This window comes from Limulus polyphemus, unplaced genomic scaffold, assembly GCF_000517525.1.
Source record: "Limulus polyphemus unplaced genomic scaffold, Limulus_polyphemus-2.1.2 Scaffold635, whole genome shotgun sequence".
NCBI classification, from domain to species: domain Eukaryota; kingdom Metazoa; phylum Arthropoda; class Merostomata; order Xiphosura; family Limulidae; genus Limulus; species Limulus polyphemus.
Genome location: NW_013666245.1, coordinates 154,437 through 174,502, shown reverse-complemented (window position 1 = coordinate 174,502; position 20,066 = coordinate 154,437). Strand labels below are relative to the sequence as shown.

Sequence of the window (20,066 nt, the reverse complement as noted above, 5' to 3'; positions counted from 1 at the left end):
TTGGCTGTCGTAGTAGTCTATCTACAATCCTGGCCAATGAAAAAACTTCTTATTACTCCTAAACATTTCATACCTAAGGCTGGTTAGCAGCAGATACAAGCCACAAAAAAGGGGAAAATTTAGTGTTTTTTTAATTCATTTAATCTTCAGTCAAAAAAAGTGAAGTTTTATAGAGTTCAACTTTTTTAATTCTACATTCATTACATATGAATTTTATTTTACTTAATTGTGATAATCAGTAATTCTTATTTCAAATGTGTAGAATTGAAACAATTTAAGATCATTTCTGACCATTTTCAAAAGGGATAAATGTAATTATGTTTAAAGAAGGTTTACTGTTTAACTAAAATAATTTCTCTTTTTTTGTTTGGCTTTTAGTATTTTCTTGAAACATTTATAATCACAATGAGGTAAAAATATTAATTTCATACTACCATATTTTAAACCAAGGAGATCTCAAAACCATCCAACTTTCAGGACCATAACTTGCTCTTGTACCCAATTAATTTTTACCATCATGAGTACAGACAATTTTATTGAGTCACCCTAGGCTCCTGTTGATTAACAATATTTCTGCCTATCCTCTGATCACCTACAACATAATAAGGTATCTATACTAAGAAGAAAATTACCATAATGTCAGCTATAAAACTTTATAAGTTTTAAAATAAATAAAACTAACATTTTGATAAGGGCTTGATCCTTGTTACTTTGCTTAGGTGTAGTTCAAGACTACTAATGAGGAGTAGAGTTATCAAAGACCAGTCTAAATCAAATTAAATCTTCACTTCAACATCTTTTCTTTTTTACCACTAGTAAAAAGTAATAATTTTTGCAGACAGCAATGTCTAGTTAAAAGAAAATAATTAACTGTTAGCAGAATAATTGTATGTTTTCTGAACTCCTCTATTATAATAGTGTATGTAGTTACAAAAAAAAAAGAGATACTAAAATACCATAGTTAAGTAGGACATAAATATTACATACAGTACCTATTAACAACAACATATTGTAACAATGATAACACAGGAACAGTGAAAACCTTTCTAACAGTTACAACTGTGCATTGAATGTTGAAACTTGCACTTAAAGTTTTTTATTAATGTTAAAACAACACTTCTAAAAGACAAAATGAACATCATCTCATTGGAGTTTTAAGTCATTTTTACTTCACCATACAGTATATATATAAAAAAACATCATCTTGTAGGATCAGTGCTAAATCTATGCTACAATGAAATATTCTTCATATTTACAATAGCGTACGATGTTTCAACAAGGTTTTGTCATCATCAGACATCTATATAAAGAGGATGCATAGAGCACTGTATCAACAGTATTTTACATATTTGACATTCTGTAAAATAAGATGATGATGACAAAACCTTGTCGAAATGTTGTACATTTGCTGTTATGTTAAACTTATATTAAAGTTTTTCTTCAGTACCTATTCAAGCCATCTCCAATTTGCTGTTATGTTAAATTTATGTTAAAGTTTTTCTTCATTACCCATTCAAGCCGTCTCCAGCCATTATTAGTCTCAAAGTGGGTTCCTTATCATCGAATTCTTCATATTTATCATGAAGTGCTTTTTATTGTCTAGCCAAAATATTAGTCATTCCTCCTACTTCAAACTGCAGTTAACTGTAATGCAATCTTAATTTTGTTGAACATTTCTGCTATTCATAATAATCCAAAATTTTTCCTTTTTCATATGAGAAAGTGATTATTTCTGCCTTCTTATTTTACAGAATGTCAAATATGTAAAATACTGTTGATACAGTGCTCTATGCATCCTCTTTATATAGAAAATTTATTCATATCAGAATACATAATCAGAATTTACACAAAAATGTCAAGCCTGCACTTACATTCCGAATTCTATAATAGACATCTACAAGGTCTTTAAGACCATGTAACTGTTAAGGAAGCCTTACCTGGTAATATAGCACCAGTGATGGATAAATGCTAAAAGTACATTATCACATGGCAGTGTGGATCTCCACTCATAATATAGGTGTAATATCAAATTCGCATTTTTATATCAATTAACTTCTTACAACCACAGAGAACTGGATTAATGTAAGTTTCATGAACTTAAGTTCTACACATGTTCATTTATCTTGATAAAAGAGTTCTGAATAAATTCCATGGTGTTCCTTATAAAGCCTTCAGATATTCCAAAGGTTCAATTCTCATATTATGTCGTGATACATCTTTTTTAAAACTTTCTCTAGTTACATTACAAAAGGATATAAAGATGCAGCTAACTCCACCAACACATGAAGTCAACCTATGATCCTGTCTGTTAATAGTATTGATGAACTGTATAGAAGCACAAAAGAACAGAAGTAGCAGTAATGGCTTATAAGAAAAACGAATTACATCTTTGAGATTCACACCAGAAAATAATAATAATACTTCTTGAGTAGTGAAAAATAACAAATACTGATTTTTCACAGGGTAAAGTATTTCATGTAAAAATAAAGACAGACTAAATCTGGAATGGGCTGAATGGACACAACTTGGAAACCTCTTTTAGCTGCACTGCTGATTCCACTACTACTACTATTGTAAAACAATTTCTTTTAGAAACTGAAGTTGTTTTTAATGAATATGTTGTCCATGATCTATCTCTGCAATCATCTAAATGCAGCATTAAATAAATCATTAATAAAAATATAATCAATTAAAATAATATGCACATTTTTCTCTTTAGAAAGAAAATAATTAATTATGTGACCTTTACAACATTTTAGTTATGTTTCAAGTGAAACATGGTTATTAAGTGCATGTAATCAGCTTTCTTCACTGCCTTCATTCTCACTAACAGATGGCTGTCCAAAGTTTTTTGCTATGGTACTGGTTAGAGAGCGTATATTTTCAACACTTGCATCATCAAAATAATCTGGGTCAGCATCGATAGTTGGGTCAAGGTGGAAAATATCATCATCACTTGTAATGCCTGGACGATAGTTATCATATTCTGAGTCATACATGACGTTCATTGAGTCAATACTCAATACTTGATCACTGTCAAGCATATGGCTACTTGCTTGTGAGGACACACTAGTGTCATCTGTATCTCCATCATGTCCAGGATCATTGAAAATTGAATTTAGGTCACTAAGAGCACCTTCTGCATCTGTAAGGCCCTGCTCATTCATGACAGAGATATTTTCTAAGGCTGGATCATCTGTACAATACCCCTGTTCATCTATCAGAGGAAGTTCAGCTAAACGGTCATCATCATAATCTTCTTCCCTGTCACTATAATCCAAATCAATATCTTCAGATTCTGATGCCAAATCTTGCTGCTTCTTAGAAAATTGTTGCTGTGGTCTGTTGTCCCTGCTGATTGGAGTGACAGTGTCAATATTTACATACTCTGGTTCACTGAGATCTTCCTTTTGAGTAGAATAATGACTGGGAAGCTTATTTTCTTCATAATCTAATGCCATAAAATTCAAGTTTTGTGTAATTTTCCTTCCTCTCAAAGTGTCATTTTCTTCATGCTGAGACTTCAATTGCTTCAAACAGGTAGATGGAGATGGTATGCTTAAGGTCATTTTCTTTTCAACAGGATTAAAATGAAGACCAATAAGATTTTTTCTTTCCTGCAAAGAAATATCACTACTTTGTTGCTTTCCAGGTTCTTTGACTTCTTGTCTTGTGGTTATAGAGTTATAATTAAGCTTATCTTTTAAAAGTTGTTTTCCTGATCCTCCCCTTTTTTGTCCTTGAGGAAGATTTGCCTCACCAAACTCTGCAAGAACCTCATTTACCTTCTGGAGTTCCTGAAGAGGTATGCCAACTATATCTGGTGTCTTTTTCCAAATACCTATAGAAGATGGTACTTGGACGTTTGAATCATCTTGTTTTGTTGTTTGAACTTTGTGGTTCTGCTTCTTTCTTTCATCACATCTAGAGTTTAATTCTTGTTTCCAAGTTCTAGAGCACACTTTTGAAGGAAATTTCAGTCCTAAATGTTTTCTTGGGAAATCAGTTTGTGTAGATACAGAGTCTTGTTTTGAAGAAGTTTTAAATAAAGCTGATTTATCATAATCATTTCCATTTTGTTTGTTTTTAGAAGCTTCTTTTGTGAGATTCTGTCTCTGGGGAAGGTCAGCTGGTCCAATGTTAGCACTAGATACTGACCTTCCAGATGATAAACTTTGTAAAAGTGAAGTGTTGTATCCCTTAGGTGGATAACTTCTCAGATGAGCCTCATCCATCCTTTTCCCTTGAATTTTAGCAAAATAATTACCAATTTTTGGCATTTTGAGTAATGCTTCATCAGTATTATCTTCCAACTTGCGTGTAACAAGTTGATCATTCCTTTCAGCATTCGGTATTTTTGTCATAAAAGATTCATGTGATGGTGATTGACCAACTTCAGGAAGGTTTTTGTCTTCTTTAGAGAGAATACTTTCTCTTGAGGAGAAAATACTTGGTTTAGGAATCTCTTTGGATTGACAGGGAGAATTTTCAACAATAGAACCCTGAAGAGGGTATACCCATAACATATTAGAAGAAGCAAGATGCCTGAAAGCAGGAGATGGAGATGGTGTCTCTATACCTGATGTTGTAAAGCCTGTCTGAGTAAAACTTTCACTAGATGTTGATGATGATCGATTCAGTGATGATGTTTCCACTGAAGAAGGCTGAACAGATGACTGGTCTTGATCAAGAAGACTATCTGAACTATGTTTGAATATACTTATATTTAAAGATTGTGCATTAAACATTGGTGAATCCTTCATCTGTATCAAATCTTGCTCACCTTCTGGAGAAATTGGAGGTGGGGGAGGAAATACCAATGTCTCCTGAGGGGAAATGGAGGATTTTGATGGTTTTGAATCAGAGTAGCTTTTGGGTGGAGTTTCACTTCTGCAACTCATTGACTTTGGTATACTGCAAGAAGGAGGAGGTACACTGTTTCCTAGCTGTCGAAGGCTATCCCATGGGTCACCTCTTTTAATTGATGCTTGTTTCTGGGAGCTAGGAGTTGTGTCTCGAGACTCAGAACGAGGTTGGCGAGGTCGGGATTGTGAGTAAGATTTTGGTGGTGTATTACCAATGATTGGTTTGGGTTGAGAATAGGGTGGCGTACATTCATGCAAATTCAGCTCAGAAGGTTCACTGGATAACTGAGTGTCACAAGGAAGTAACCTGAAAACAGGAAGTCTTGGACTATCAGACATAATCACATCATGAGGTTTCATCTGTTGATAACCTTGTGATTTTCTTATTTGTGGTGTATTTGAGACACTGTTGGATCTAGAACCAACTATTTCTGCAGCCTGACGGAGACTTTGAGCAACCATACTGAGAGGTGTCGGTACTCCCCCAGGAATACCAGTACTTGAACCAGGCATAGTGAGCTCATTATAACCTGGAGATTGCTGACTCGGGTTTCCATCCTCTTGTGACTTTTTATCCACCAGAAAATAGGTTGTCATTTCTCCTTTACCCTTTATAGTAACCTGTCCTCGGCACTGAAAGATGTATGGATAGTTCTTCAAAAGTTGAAATACCTCTTCTGTAACCTAAAATAATGAAACAACTTTTCAACAAAAATAATTCAATGGAGCAGAGTTTCAACTCTTTCAAGATAAATTCATAATTGCATTATAAGTTTTAACATCTATTTCTCTAATATTCTTTTTAGAATTACTGATAGCATAATAGAAATTCACACAAGTGCACCTAAAAAATAGTTTTTAATGTTCTAAAGTGAATGTAATTTATTAACATGTGTAATTACTGGAACCTAAAACTATTTAAATTATTCTCTTCATGTTTCTGGATTATTGTATTCTCATGTGTCCATATTTCCAGTCGTAGGAACAATTCAACTTTAAACTCATTGAAAGTGAACTTCCACACCAAATGGCATGAACCACCAATAAAACATTATGTGTGACTTTTAACACCAACCTGTGTGTGGTTTGGGAGTCCTGTGCTATCCATACGACTGGCTACATTCACAGTATTACCCCAGATATCATACTGTGGTTTTCTTGCACCAATTACACCTGCTACAACTGGTCCAACACTTAAACCTAGAAAACAAAGTAAAAATCACAGAATTGGAGGTACATTCATTAAATGCTGCTTACTATTTGAGTGTTAAAAATATAAGTAACGATAGTGCACCAATTTTAAAGAGGTAGCTACATTTTATAATTTTTTCAGTTTTTTTTAGAAATTAAGTGAATTTAAAACAGATACTTACCTCTGAAATACAAAAAGTGTTCTTGTTGAGTTGCTCTCATGCTGTCAAAAAACATGTGACTAAAACTCTGAATGTCCTTCGTGTAATGCAGAGTATGTGTCAACTTACCCATTGTTCTCCACTTTTCCACCATCCATGTCATTTATTGCACTTAGTGCTTCTAAGTTTTGCTTTCTAAATATACTTCAGAGTTCAGAGTTTTAATCACAGTGGAAATCTCATTTCTCTCAATTGTAGATGGGTATGTATTTCAGAGGTCAGTACCTGTTTAAAATAAATTTTAACTCTAAAAAAATGTAAAATTCAAATCAGACAGATTTACCTCTCAAATGTGAAAGCTAGCATACCCACAATGAGATGAAGTCATAAGGAGTACTTGATCATCAAATTGTTGTTCTTGGGCAGAAATATAACAACTTACACCAAAATAACAGAAATCATAATCAAACAGAGATGAAGAGAATCCAGAAGAATAGTAGATTCTATGGACTGGATTCAAGGGAGAATAAGTGAAACAGACTAGGCTCATAAGAGTTTGGACCAAATAAGGACTCTCATTAAAGCAGACCTCCTTGCCTTCATTTCCCCTTTAAATATATTAATGTGTTATCCTGTACCTCTAGTAGAAGATTCTCAGTAAATCAGACAAATAAGAGCTAATGACTAGGCATTCTCTTGAGTGTAAGACACCTGACATCAACATTTGACGAGACCTGCCAAGTCATAAAACTAGCCTAGTCAGTGAACACCCAGGGAGAATCAGACAAACTCAAGAATGAGCTTGACAATTGTGAAATAGTGCAATGAAAACACTGAACAGGTTAAAATATAAAATAATAAGGTATCACCCATACTGGTTGGAGCTATGAGACATCCCATGAATAACAGTTGATCTCACTTGAGGGATATGTAGGAGGAGATAGAAAAAATACAGGTACCAGCCAAGGCACCAATAGCCACCAGATGGCATCCTCTGTCCACTTCCAGGGGGCATTATCCTCTCACGAAGAATTAGCACAGAGAGTGAAATTGGTCTAGGACAAACATAGAGGCATAGTTAAAGCATGAGAGTCCCTACTGGATAAATTCCTTCAAACATGGAGTAGTCTCATTTGTATTGAAAGTCCACATTTGTTTATTTATTTAATGAATCCACAACTCCAAACACCAAATGAAATGTTAAATATAAAAGGTGTTGGCAATATATTGATACTTATGCTATCATGCACAATGTAAGTTTAGACTCAAGTGGTAACAAGGCAGATAATAAAGAATAACTCACCTACTAAGGATTCCTTCTGGCTTGAAGAATCACAGAGGCAAAGAAAATATTGAAGCTAAAAATACAGCAATTTGATGTAATTAAAAATTGAAGAATGAATTCAAATTAATCCATATGCCAGCCTATAGAATATCCTCTAAAAGGATACTGTGGCCGAGTTCACAGACATCGTCAAGTGGCGTATTAAGTGAAATGTAACTTGAAATCCATGTGTAAGACATTCAGGAGCATCCCAAAAAATAAGATAGGTAAATTGCACAAGCTTATTTGTTAAATAGTTGGAGCAAAATCCAAAGAGTGTGATTCATTGTAGGTATAAACAACTCTCTCCAAGACCCTCGGAAAGATTCAGCACAGGCAAGATAGTAATGAATAGTTCTTCTGAACATTAATTCATATATCAATAATGATATGTAACAAAATAAGCAAAATATAGTGTTTTATGTACAAAAGCACAATCAGAGCACAAGTATAATGCTTTCTGAGAAAATAAGGTATGAAAGGCATAGATATCAGAACTCTGTCCAATGCCAGTACTAAAATAAAATACAATTTCAGGGAAAGATGACCCAATAAAGAATTTACTAAGGTTTCAATAGGGGAGAAGCCAAATAATTTAATATTGAATTCTATTTGGGACAATGACTAGGAACTTGGAGCTGCTGAGGCAGAATGACTCAGAAGAGCTATTTAAATAGTGATGACGAAAGGGACTGATGGCTCCCATGGCATCTGAAAATAGCAGAAAATGTATCTTTGTAACTGGCTTTGAAAAACGTTGATTATGAAACAAATACATAAAGAAAGAATCAACTTGTTGAGAAGCTGGAGAAAAACAAGATATACCACAGTTAATATACTAACTATGAAAGATAACCCAATGACATTGACAAACAGCCAAAGAAGAGTTTTTACAAAAATGGTCTAATATTTGAGCCATGCAGGAAGAAAATCAAGCTTTTCAGACAAAGGACCAAACAACAGCTAACTGTCATATACATTGAACATTGTTGTGAAAAATGAGCATTTGAGATTGTTGTAATGAGATCTCTTGCTTGTGAGAAATTTAATGTAATAAAGGAAGCTAAGACTTAGCAGACCAAAGTGAACCAATAAGGAAAACCTAGCAACTAGAGTAACTGATCTTGGCCATGACTTGAGGGAGAAGTGAAGTGAAAGGTAGTTATAATGGAAAAGGTTCTCCCCAGATTGATTCAGGGCATCCACTGCCAGAGAATGTGGATCTGGAATTGAAGATAGTTAGAGTGGAGGAATATGGTTACTTGATGTAGCAAAGGCAATGATCATCAGGTTATTCAGATGCTTGCAAATCCACTGAGAAGCCAATAGGTGAAGGGCCCCATCTGTTGGAATGCATTGAAAATGAAGCTAAAGAAGAAGAGAAACTGGAAGAATGCATACCTCCCTGACTGTGAGCAAATACAATAGAGTTGTTTGTATGAAATAACACAGAACAGTGATAAAGAAGAAGCATGCATGTTGAAAAGACCAGAGTTCTAATACTTTGATGCAACTGTTGCTTCTTGAGGAGTCTGAAAACAAGAACAATATTGATTCTCCAACACAGCACACTAACCTTTGGGAGAAGCATCAGCAAAAAGAGGAAAGTCAAAATGATGTTGTAGAAAGGGAGTTCCTGCTGTTGTAAACTCTTAATTTAACCAAAACTGGAGAAACATGAGAGTGATAATAGAAGGAGCGATACTACGTGATAATGAGTCTAAAGCAGATGCCACTGAGAAGTTAGGTCTCATTGTAGGTGACATATACAAGTGTGCCCCAAGGGAATGACTTTGTGAAGTCTTTGGCAACAGTTGTAGAAGTCAAGAAAAGAGTATGAACACAAGACTCCAAAGTTTAGAAAGAGATATCTGTACTATTCCTTGAACCATGTTGATCCAAAATCCCAGATGTACCCAAAACTGTGTTGGTACTAAATGGAATTTGGAGTCATGGATGATCCTCCTAAAAGAAGTAGCCAGTTGGGTGGTCAAATGAATGTGTGTGTGAGAGATTGATGAATGAAAGGGTCAGAATGAGCCAATTGTACATGGAAATGTAAGAGTCAATGTTGGTTTAAAGGAGAAGATCACTTTGAATACTCGACAGAAAACATGTGCAGCTGAGTCCAAGCCAAAGGGAAGGGCAGAGAACTGATACTACCTCTCAATGGTAAAAACTGAGAAAATTATGAGACAATCAATGATAATGTATAAGATAAGCATCCCGTATATCTACCTTTATCATCCAATGTCTTTGAAAAAGAAACTTTTGTTAGAAATTCATGTTTACCATTTCAAAATGAGGTGTATCCAGGTAAAGGCTGACTTGAGACAGGTCTATGAATTGTTTCCAATCTCTTGTTTTCTTAAGAACTACAAAAAGATGGAAGTAAAAACCTAGGAAGGCATGATAAAAGATTTCTAATAATTCTTTCTGAAGAAGATGTGAGACTTCCTAATCCAGAAATTGTAAATAAACAGGATGAGAAGGAATAAGAAGAAACACTGGTTGAACTGAAAGAAGAGGAGGATGTGAAAAGTGAAGGTAAAGACCAAACTTAATGGTCTGTCAAACCAAGGATCACAAAGACAATGGTCCAACAGATCAGCAAGTAACCAAAATGATCCCTCAAAAGGTAAGGCAGGAGGATGAACATTGTTCCCAGGTTGCCTTGACAAGAAATGATGAATAGAAGAATAATGAGATTCTAAAACCCTCTTCAACTACAGCTGACATGCTTCACCTGATTGGGAAACCAATTTGGATGAAATATCTGCAAAGAACAATGTGTAGGAAAGAAGATATCAAGTTCACCTGGAATGTTGAAAGGCAAGTACATTGCAGTATAGCCTTATCAATTGAAGTGTCAAAGAAACAGTATTGGTGAGGCCTGCACTTAATGAAGACTGCAAGGTAAATATTTTACTCTGGCAAAAAAATCTAATAACTCTACAGAAGCAGAGTTTCAAAACAAGACAAATCACAGTGTACAAGGCAAAAAAAAAACTGATGAAGGATTAAAGTAGAACAACACATGGTAGATCTGCCCTCCCAATAAACAATCTGAAGATTAAAAGCTTGAGAAGTAATTAATATTTTACTGGCTTTTAAAGGCATCAGCATCAACATGAATATCAAAAGAGGATGGAAAAAATAAATTTTGAAGTATTACATCATTTAATGTGACACTAGCACCCACAGGTGTAAAAGATAGATGTTGTTTAAAATCATGTGAAAACAAAGGATGTTTTGGAACTTGAGCATCCACACAATCATGAAACCTACCAGGGATAAGAGCAAACAAACTAGCATTAAAGACCCAAATACATTGATCAATAAGGGCTTACAATACAACCATGGATCACCCTGCATGTTAAAGGCAGATTGCATGAGTAAGGCCTCAAAAAAGTTGTAGAAGTTCTGATATTGTTGGAAATAATTGCATCAGAATCAACACTGGTGTCCAAATTCATTATATCAAAGGTGACAGCACTACTGTCAACAAGAAAATCTTATTAATCATAGTGGAAAGTACAACTTATATACATCCTCCTGTCACATGGAAGGTGGGAGAATACACATACTCTGTATTGCAACAAGTGCAATCAGGACTTTAGTCATATGTATGTTACTTCTATCAGAGCAATTCAACAACAAAAGGCTTGTTATATATATTAGAGGTAAGTCTGATTGTTTTAAAACTTTTAATTCATTAAAATAAAATGTCTATAAACATATATATATACTTTAAGCTTAATACCAATTTTTTCAATCTTTGGTATTTTACGAGCAAATTTTAGGTTGGATTTAATATTTTAATGGAATGCATTTGAAAGTTATTACTTTCACACTAAAAATCACATAAATCATCATTGTACTACAAAAGAGAATTTGCCATGACATATTATTTTACTACAATACTGGCATATAAAAAAAGTTTTCAATGCAATGAACAATATTCTTTTTCAATTCCATGTTTAAATACTTTTTTTATATTTGAATAAATAAATAAAAACCTCTCTCACTGATCTACCAAGTACAGAACTCAAGGAGTCAAACACTCAATCACTATTCTTGGGAAATCCTACAGTTAATCGCTGCACTTAAGAAAAAAAACACACAAAAAAAACCTTTCATTGTACTCAAATAAACAACCAGGTACTGTTTTTCAATAACATCTTCCCATAACTACCTCAGCAACAAATCATTAAACTGAAGAATTTTAAAACTCAGTCAATGACAAATTTTAAATACAATTAATAAAAAAGTACCAAACAGGGTAATCTAAAAACAAACAGTATTTAAACATTAGAATCAATAATCTAATAGAAGTTTATATTAGAACTAAAATTATTTCTAAAATATTAAAATTGCTTCTACATGGTTTATGTTTGGTATAAGTTGAATTATATCAATTAATACTGAAAGATATTCCTACACCTCATATTCAGGCCATAGTTACTTCTATTACACTACACTGCTTTTATGCAAAAATATTTTTGTCCAAGAAAAAATAAAATAAGATTCTTCTGAATTTCAGAAGTAAAAATATATGTCAAAGCATTTCTTTCAATAAATGACTACATGCAACACTAGTTGTTCAAAACTGAAGGAGCTTGTTTTTAAGATCATTATAAGTTGTACGCCAATACAGAAGGTTACATAGAAACAAACTAGTGAATATTTCAATCTATGAGGGACATCATTCTAAAATGGTGTAACAAAACTGTATGTAGAAGAGCATACCTTCGGAGGTTAAATTTCAGAAGCACAAAAAAGCACTAAAACAGAAAATTAAGGTGTCTGAATGAACAAGAAATTCCTTCTTTGCACTACAAAGAAAAATAATGTTATGTTCCACAATAATAAGATTATGTGAGGTTAGAGGCAGTACTTAATTGACAAAGCTACTACTCAAGTTGTGACACATCCATATAATGAATGCTTTGAATTAAGTGAAAAGATGTGAAAAGAAAAATCCTAGTCAGATTTGGACACATAAAAAGTTACAAAACATGCAAGTCATCTCTCCAAAGAAAGATTATTTTGTTTGTTTGTTTTGAATTTCTTGCAAAGCTACACGAGGGCTATGTGTGCTAGCCATCCATAATTTAGCAGTGAAAGACTAGAAGGAAGGCAGCTAGTCATCACCACCCACCACCAACTCTTGGGCTACTCTTTTGCCAATGAATAATGGGATTGACTGTCACATTATAATGCTAATGTCCCCACAGCTGAAAGAGTGAGCATGTTTGGTGGGATGGGGATTCGAACCTGAAACCAGCAGATTGTGAGTTGAGTGCCCTAACCACCTGGCCATGCCAAACCCAAAAGAAATAATTTCTTAGTAGTTTAAAAAGGAAGCAACCATATGATGAAATTAGTACAGCTTAATGAATTGTAGGAAAAATATACAAGCTCTTAAAGTAGTGTGAAAACTCCAGAGAATGATATTATTCAATGTGTAAATTATAGAATATGGAGCAAGATGAAATAAAATGGGAAAAAAGTTCTGTGAAGATTAATGAAAAGGATGATCATATGACAATTAATATTCTGAACTTGTAAACAAACTTTAACCCTAAAGTTAACTACTACTGTACTCTCCATGTATTATGAGTCATCTTAAAATAATCCACCCAGAATCAAATAACAGTGAAATGATCACTTACCTACTCGTAGCATGAAATTGTTATAAGAATTTTGATTAATATTGGCCAGTCTTTCTTTCATAGCAAAGACCAAATCAACTAAAGTAGACAAGCACTGAGCTCCCGTGACATGGTTATCTTCCTACCAAGACAATATTAAGCAATGATTACTCTAAGAAACGGTTAACATATACAAGAAATAGTTGTATACAACTATCTTATACAAACACTGATTCAATAAATGGTTATTATACAGGATAATTCACATACTAATGAAAATATATAATTATTTTTCTAAAAATAGAATACCAAAATAATATACATTTCTCACTGATACTTTTATAAGGCATATTAATAATGTGTACAATATACAAATTGCAGTGTATAGAAAACAACACATGGCTGAGCTTAAAAAGTTACTTGCATAAACTAACTGGATCAATGTGGCAAGTAATAGAAACTTTAATAGTTGTAAAAGTTTTAAAAAGGTGAAAAAGTTCATCTTAAACTGCATAGTTTTTCAAAAGTTTCCTTTAATCTGTATTAGAGAGATAATTTAGGAACATCAACAATCTACAACAGTAACATAATGTAAGAACATTAAAAATTATATTAAAATTCTTTCATCTCTAGAAAAGATTACATTCCAGTCTACTGTAGTGATTTTTTAAACACATGTCACTGAATTTTTTTCTGAAAACTAATTATATTATTAAAAAAATAAGTCCACTAATATACTAAATACTGTGCCAAAAACAGATTCTAGATATTAATGTTTAGTCCTTTCATTAGTTCCAAAGCCTTATGTTGCTAACTGTAACAAAATATTACCTAAGTTTATGTAATGTTTACTGATAAACCCACTTTTAGCCAATTTTATTGCATAAGAATGTATATAGTTGAAAAGCTTTTCATGTGGCACAGAAAAGTTTTTTTTTTCCTGTTTTTAAAAATTACTCACACAACATAAAAATAAGATAGCAACTAAAATTAAACAATAGACCCTGTACCATGACAAGCTGTTAAGATTAACACTATAAAGTTACATATGTATTTTGTTGAGGAAAATAAATCAGCCAGCTAATAAAGAGAGATTTTGTTCCCTGAGATAAATGGATATATTCTTGTCTCAGGGAAAAAAAAAGTGTTTGAACTATTCAGTACCAAAATATGGACATCTTTAAACTGTTTACAGACTAATTACCTACATCTAGATTAATAAAGGATAATACTGATAAAAAATGCTACTTTTATATTGATTTTAATTATTGTGAAAATATTTTGTTAAATTCCTCATTCTGTATTTACTACAGCCAGCTTACATATAAATTTATATATATTTATATGTACATACTAAAGATGCTTAAATGTTTTATTGGAGTCCAGCTAAAGACTTCTAAAAAATTACATTATGTGAACAGACATAAGCAGAAAAGCATAATATGACCTTCCACCTTTCAGTTTTACACTACCGTGTACCTTGATAACTACATAAGTTGGAAGTGTGTGTGTATTACTTTAATTTAAAGTATCTAGAAGTTATATATAAGAACACTTTCCAGTATGTATATACAGTCTTTTTCTTTCCAATGTTCCAGTACTTATAGATTGACTAACTGTTGCCACCAGACTAGCAATTATGATGAACATTGGGTTGCCTATGTTTGCCAGGAACTTAAAAGTTGTAATATAGACATGGAAGGCCAGAGGAGTGCTTAGCATCAAAGCAACTTTCATATAAAAAAAGATCAACATTGAGCCAACAACCCTATATAAAACATTATTTCTTAGGTTGCATGTCTGTTTTTTGTATCAACTTATACATGTAGATTTAGGACCAGAGAGTGAAAATTGAATGTTTTTATGTGAAATGTACTATACTTACATAAGTTACATGAGGCTACATATGGCTGTCTCAAATTTTCTCAACATTGAAAGCATGATTAACAAATAGAAAAGCTAATCAAGTACATTGAAACATTTTTGACCCACATATTTCCTTATACAATAAAACCTCATAAACCAAGAACTTGTTGTATAAAAGTAGATTTTAAAAAGTAAATTACGTGGGAACAGTACTTACAGAAATACGGTATTCAGGTATCAGTCCAACTGCTGCCATATAAGTACTTCCTATAGTTTTAATTTTATCAATCATGCAAAACCTATCTTCATCCAAAAGCTGCAAAAAATATGAATAACCAATTTATTAAATATATTCTTAATTCAAGTTTATATTAAAAGCAACAGTACTTTTAAAAATTTGTTTAAAGACGTAAAAAAAGAAAACAATAACACTCCTAATAAACACTTAATACCACTGCATCTATGATTAATGTAATTAATATATATTTCTCAATATATAGTTGATATGATGATTCTATAAATTATCACTTTACCAGTTAAAAATCATGCCAATCATTTTGCTAAGTTATAATCAATGCATGAAAAGCAGAAGAGATTGGTCTCATACAAACCTCAACTTTACATATCTTTATGTGTACATTTTTCCAGCTAATAAATATTACTTCCTTAAATTTAACAATAATGTATTTGATTTAACCTTCTGCTTGTGATTTAGATTGTCATCAGTCTTTCTAAATTTATTATTATGATTTAAAACAACCAATATATAATAATAATAACACGAGTATTTCCTTTATCAACTTTCATTAAAGAAGAATGAAGAAGTCAATAATTGTAAAGTTTTTAAAGCTACTCTTTTCTGGCTGATATTCTATCTTGATGTTCTATTATTATTATTATATTCTATTATAAAACATTCACTTTAATTGAAAATTCATTAATAATATGGCAAACGCTTCAGTTTTTGCAAGAAAAAAAATTTATTTACATAACTTAGTCTTAACTCTTTCACTTATGTCTGAGTTATGATGATATTCATTAATATTTGAATCATGTTTCTCAAACAGGACATCACCAATGCCTTACCCTCTCCAAATATTTATTAAAGGTTTGTAGATGATGTGTAGGTTCTGGTTTTGACAGCTTGGAAAAACATACACCATTCTTCTAGTGCATTATATCTAAATACTGAATTACTGTTGAACTAGTCAGAGGTTAAAATTTAAATCTTTTACATCTTAGTTTCAGTCATTGTACTTCTACAAATCTTATAACATCTGTTTATCAGATTGATTTTTACTGATAAATATGTGAAATGAAAGTTTGCACATAACACAAATCAAAAATTTAACTTTAAAGAATTTAATATATGGAGTTAAGCAAACTCTGTTCACTAAATAAACCTGAAACCAAGAAAAAAGTTGCCAGACAGCATTACTATGAACAACTATCCAAAAACAAATAGTAGAGAATAAGGAGCAGTGTCTCAAAGTTCTACTTCTTCAAAATACAGTAATAATACTGAAAAACATATAAGACCAGTTAGGAAGAAAATAAAAGTATCTAACACATATCATTTAGCATCAAATAATTGGAACAAAAATAAGTGAAGTAAAGAAAAACTGCTAGTTTAAAATATCAACCATCAATTAAACCTGAAATTAAGGTAAAAATATTTTTTAGTAAAGTATATAATTACCAACACTGAAGTAATGTAATCCACCAAATTACTTGTGATAATTACCAGCCATTTTACACATGCAAAATTTTTTTGAAATCTAATCAAGAAAATAACAGCAAAATCCTCTCATGTTAGCAAACATTGTTCTAGATTGAATAACACGTTTAATCCAAACCATGTAAAAAACAAAAAAAATCAAACATAAATAGTAAAATAATTATTGAGGATTTGTTTATTAAACAGAAACATCCTATCATGGAAAAATACCCCAGCATCCCTCAGTGCACAAAAGAAGCCACTGTGATTGCCCATATGAGAGGTATAAATTAGTTAGTGTTAGTTATTTGTATATACCTGAGGAAACTTGATTTTATAGCATAATTGTCATAATGTTCAGTGATAAAACAATGTTTTCCCAAACAATCTAGAGATCATACACCATTCATAAAAGTCCATAAAAATGACACGACAAACAGGATACATAATTTAATCTTGTAATTGTGAAATACTGAATTATCACTCTTTTCAATAACAAAATATATTCATTATAGCTGCTTAAAAGGTTTTATGTACTTACCTCATCAAAGTCCACAATTATTTCATTCAAAAGTCTCAAGCATTCTACACCTTGATTATTAGCATTAAGTTCTATGTAGAATTCATGAAAATTTGGGATAGTAGCAAACATCACTCCTACTTTACTGTATGACTGATGATACAAGTCCTGTTAAAAGATTTAGAATATTCTCTATGATGACTTAGATATTTTTAAATATACAAATATTTAATAGATTGCCTCATAATCAATTGTTCACATATAGCAGTGATAAGAAAACTAGTTTATAAATTAAGATATGCAGTTGAATATGACCACATAAAATGTTTAGAAGTCTAATAGTTTTTTTTTCATTATTCATGTCAAAACAGAATATTACAAGGTCATAAAATTGCTTACACTCAGCCAACTTGATCAGAAACTAAACTAACTGAGAAAAATTTAAGCTGAAAGAAGTTCCAATGAGAAATGAAAGCTTCAAAACAAAAACAGATGAAAATATCACATAAAAATGTACATTTCTTTAGTATTTTCTAATACTTCATTAAAAATATTCATAGATCCAAGTAACACAAGATTTAATAAGAATATTTACCTTACGATATTTTAAGGTCAGTATTATTTACTATGTGTGTGTGTGTGTGTGTGTGTGTGTATATATATATATATATATAATTTTGTAGAGAAGGAAAAATAAATGAAAAAAATATATTTAAAAACGTAAAAATGCAGCCACTAAACAAACATCCAATACCAGAACCCAAATCATTATGTAATGTGCCCTAATTTCATGAAGTACCAGTGGAAGTAAGGCCCACCTTGTATTAGGGGTACTCCTTCTATTCAGTTTAACCTTAAGACTGCCAGCCTCACATACTTAAAACAAAAAGAGAAAAGGAGCAGATGTAGGTACTCAAATATTAATATTTTCCTGCTTTGAAAATATATTTCCAATATCTACTTACCTATCATGCAGTTACAGCTATTTTCAACTTGACTGCTCTCTACTGTGCACTTTTTTTGCTCGACACTAGCCTTGAAACTCCCACCTAACTCCATGTGTACAGCAGATAATTCAGCTGCTTTACTGCATGCAACAATCCTCCATCAATAGGAATGCAATACACTCTCCTATCACAGCTGACTCCCTCTATGCAGTTAAACCAGTTCTTCACTTCAAGATTAGATACAAAAAAAAATCAACACCAGAAGTGGGAGGAGGAAGATGGGTGGGTGGGAAGTATGAGAGGAGGTGAGTATCCATCAGAAATATATTTTCAATGTAGGAAAATATTAACTTCTCATACAATCACTCACCTCCACCCACAGTTACAGTTAGAATCCCACATAGATCAAATGGAGGAACCAGTGTAAAGGTGCATAGATGAGTACCCTTCAAAAGCATCTGAAGAGCACCCACAGAGTGTGTCTTCATCGTGTAAAGGAAATACACTTGTGGGAGACTGCACCACATCTGAACCAGGTATACTCATTGCCCATGTGGAGCCAATAAGTGTCACAAAAAAGGGTACAACAAGATATCAATTCCAAATCCAAAGGAAGTGGAATATGTTTAGAGTGGCTAGGGTATGTTGGACTGTAATTGGAAGGTCAACTCCAGTCCAGACCAGTGCTACTGGGAGTGACCTTAGGCCTAGGAATCAGAATCTAAACCATCATGTACACAAATCCAGCACCACCTGCAGTAATAAACCCCAGGAATGTACATCTGGTTGAAAACAGGAAGGTGGAAATGCAAAGTGGGGGTCAATTCTATTCCAAAACCAAATTGCATTGGGAATGAAACATCCAGTCTGTAGTAGGAGGAAGATCCCAGCCCACACAATTGTGAAGATTAATGTTGGGTGGTCCAGCTTCAACCAAAACCTGTTGCCCAGGAACTGACATTCAGGTGGCAGCAGGAGGGAGGTTTCCAACCAGAAGAGGTGAACTGCAAATTAGACAGAAAGATTCAGTCCAGAACTGCAACATCCGGTATATAATATCAGACCAGTGGTAGGAGCATAGTCACACCTTCTACACAGGCGGAACACCACCACCCTACTTTTGACTGAATGGAAATGTGCACAATAAAGGAGGATTTCTCCATGGTCCACAATGCCAGCAGCTAGGAACTGGTAAGTGTTAAAGACTACCATATTCCACTAGAAAAGGGGGGGGAATAAAAAGCATTGTAGATTCCAGAGGAATGCACCAATAGAGAAAGTGCAATGGGTAATCACAAAACCCCATTTTGAAAAGCAGTGCATTCCTGATTCTGTCAATCCAAGGAACACCAGGGATTAGCAGTGATCCTTGTCTGCTTTACTTATGTTAGTCCATGAATGTATGGTCCAGTACAAACATAGTTATGAAGCAATATACTACAAAGATGAACCTGCGAGCAGTCTTGTGGAACACCCCATCTAAATAGTGAGCATTATAGACCTGTTAGGTCATACAGTGTGGATTCTAAGGAATAGTATAGCTGGACAGGCACTGCTCACCACAGAGCAGTATCCAAATAATGTGCAAAAAAAGGCCACTGAAAAGAAAACATTTGTAAAAATCTCTAACCCACTTACAGATAAAATTAAGAGTGTAGGATGGCAACAGGATGAAGACAATATCCAGCTGAGAAGGAAACTGCAAGTGATGGAAATAATGAGACACATACATGAGAGGAGTGGTCCACATGCTGGTCCACAATTTCCCCAAAAAAACGATGGAATTAGCAACTTTTATTTAGGCTATACCAATTAGAATAG

General features: G+C 33.1%; 1 protein-coding gene across 1 annotated transcript in view; it reads right to left on the bottom strand.

Annotated features, from left to right (window-relative positions):
• Nucleotides 1–1,475: 1,475 nt before the first annotated feature.
• The window catches only part of LOC106459597 (Ca(2+)/calmodulin-responsive adenylate cyclase-like), a 74,402-nt gene continuing 55,811 nt past the window's right edge, over nt 1,476–20,066 (bottom strand). The window contains exons 15-19 of the mRNA XM_022386118.1: nt 17,320–17,466; nt 15,279–15,377; nt 13,217–13,337; nt 5,941–6,065; nt 1,476–5,549 (exon numbers count right to left, since the gene is read on the bottom strand). Of these exons, the coding sequence (XP_022241826.1) occupies nt 2,799–5,549; nt 5,941–6,065; nt 13,217–13,337; nt 15,279–15,377; nt 17,320–17,466 (3,243 nt within the window). The 3' untranslated portion in view covers nt 1,476–2,798. The remainder of the gene's footprint in view (nt 5,550–5,940; nt 6,066–13,216; nt 13,338–15,278; nt 15,378–17,319; nt 17,467–20,066) is intronic.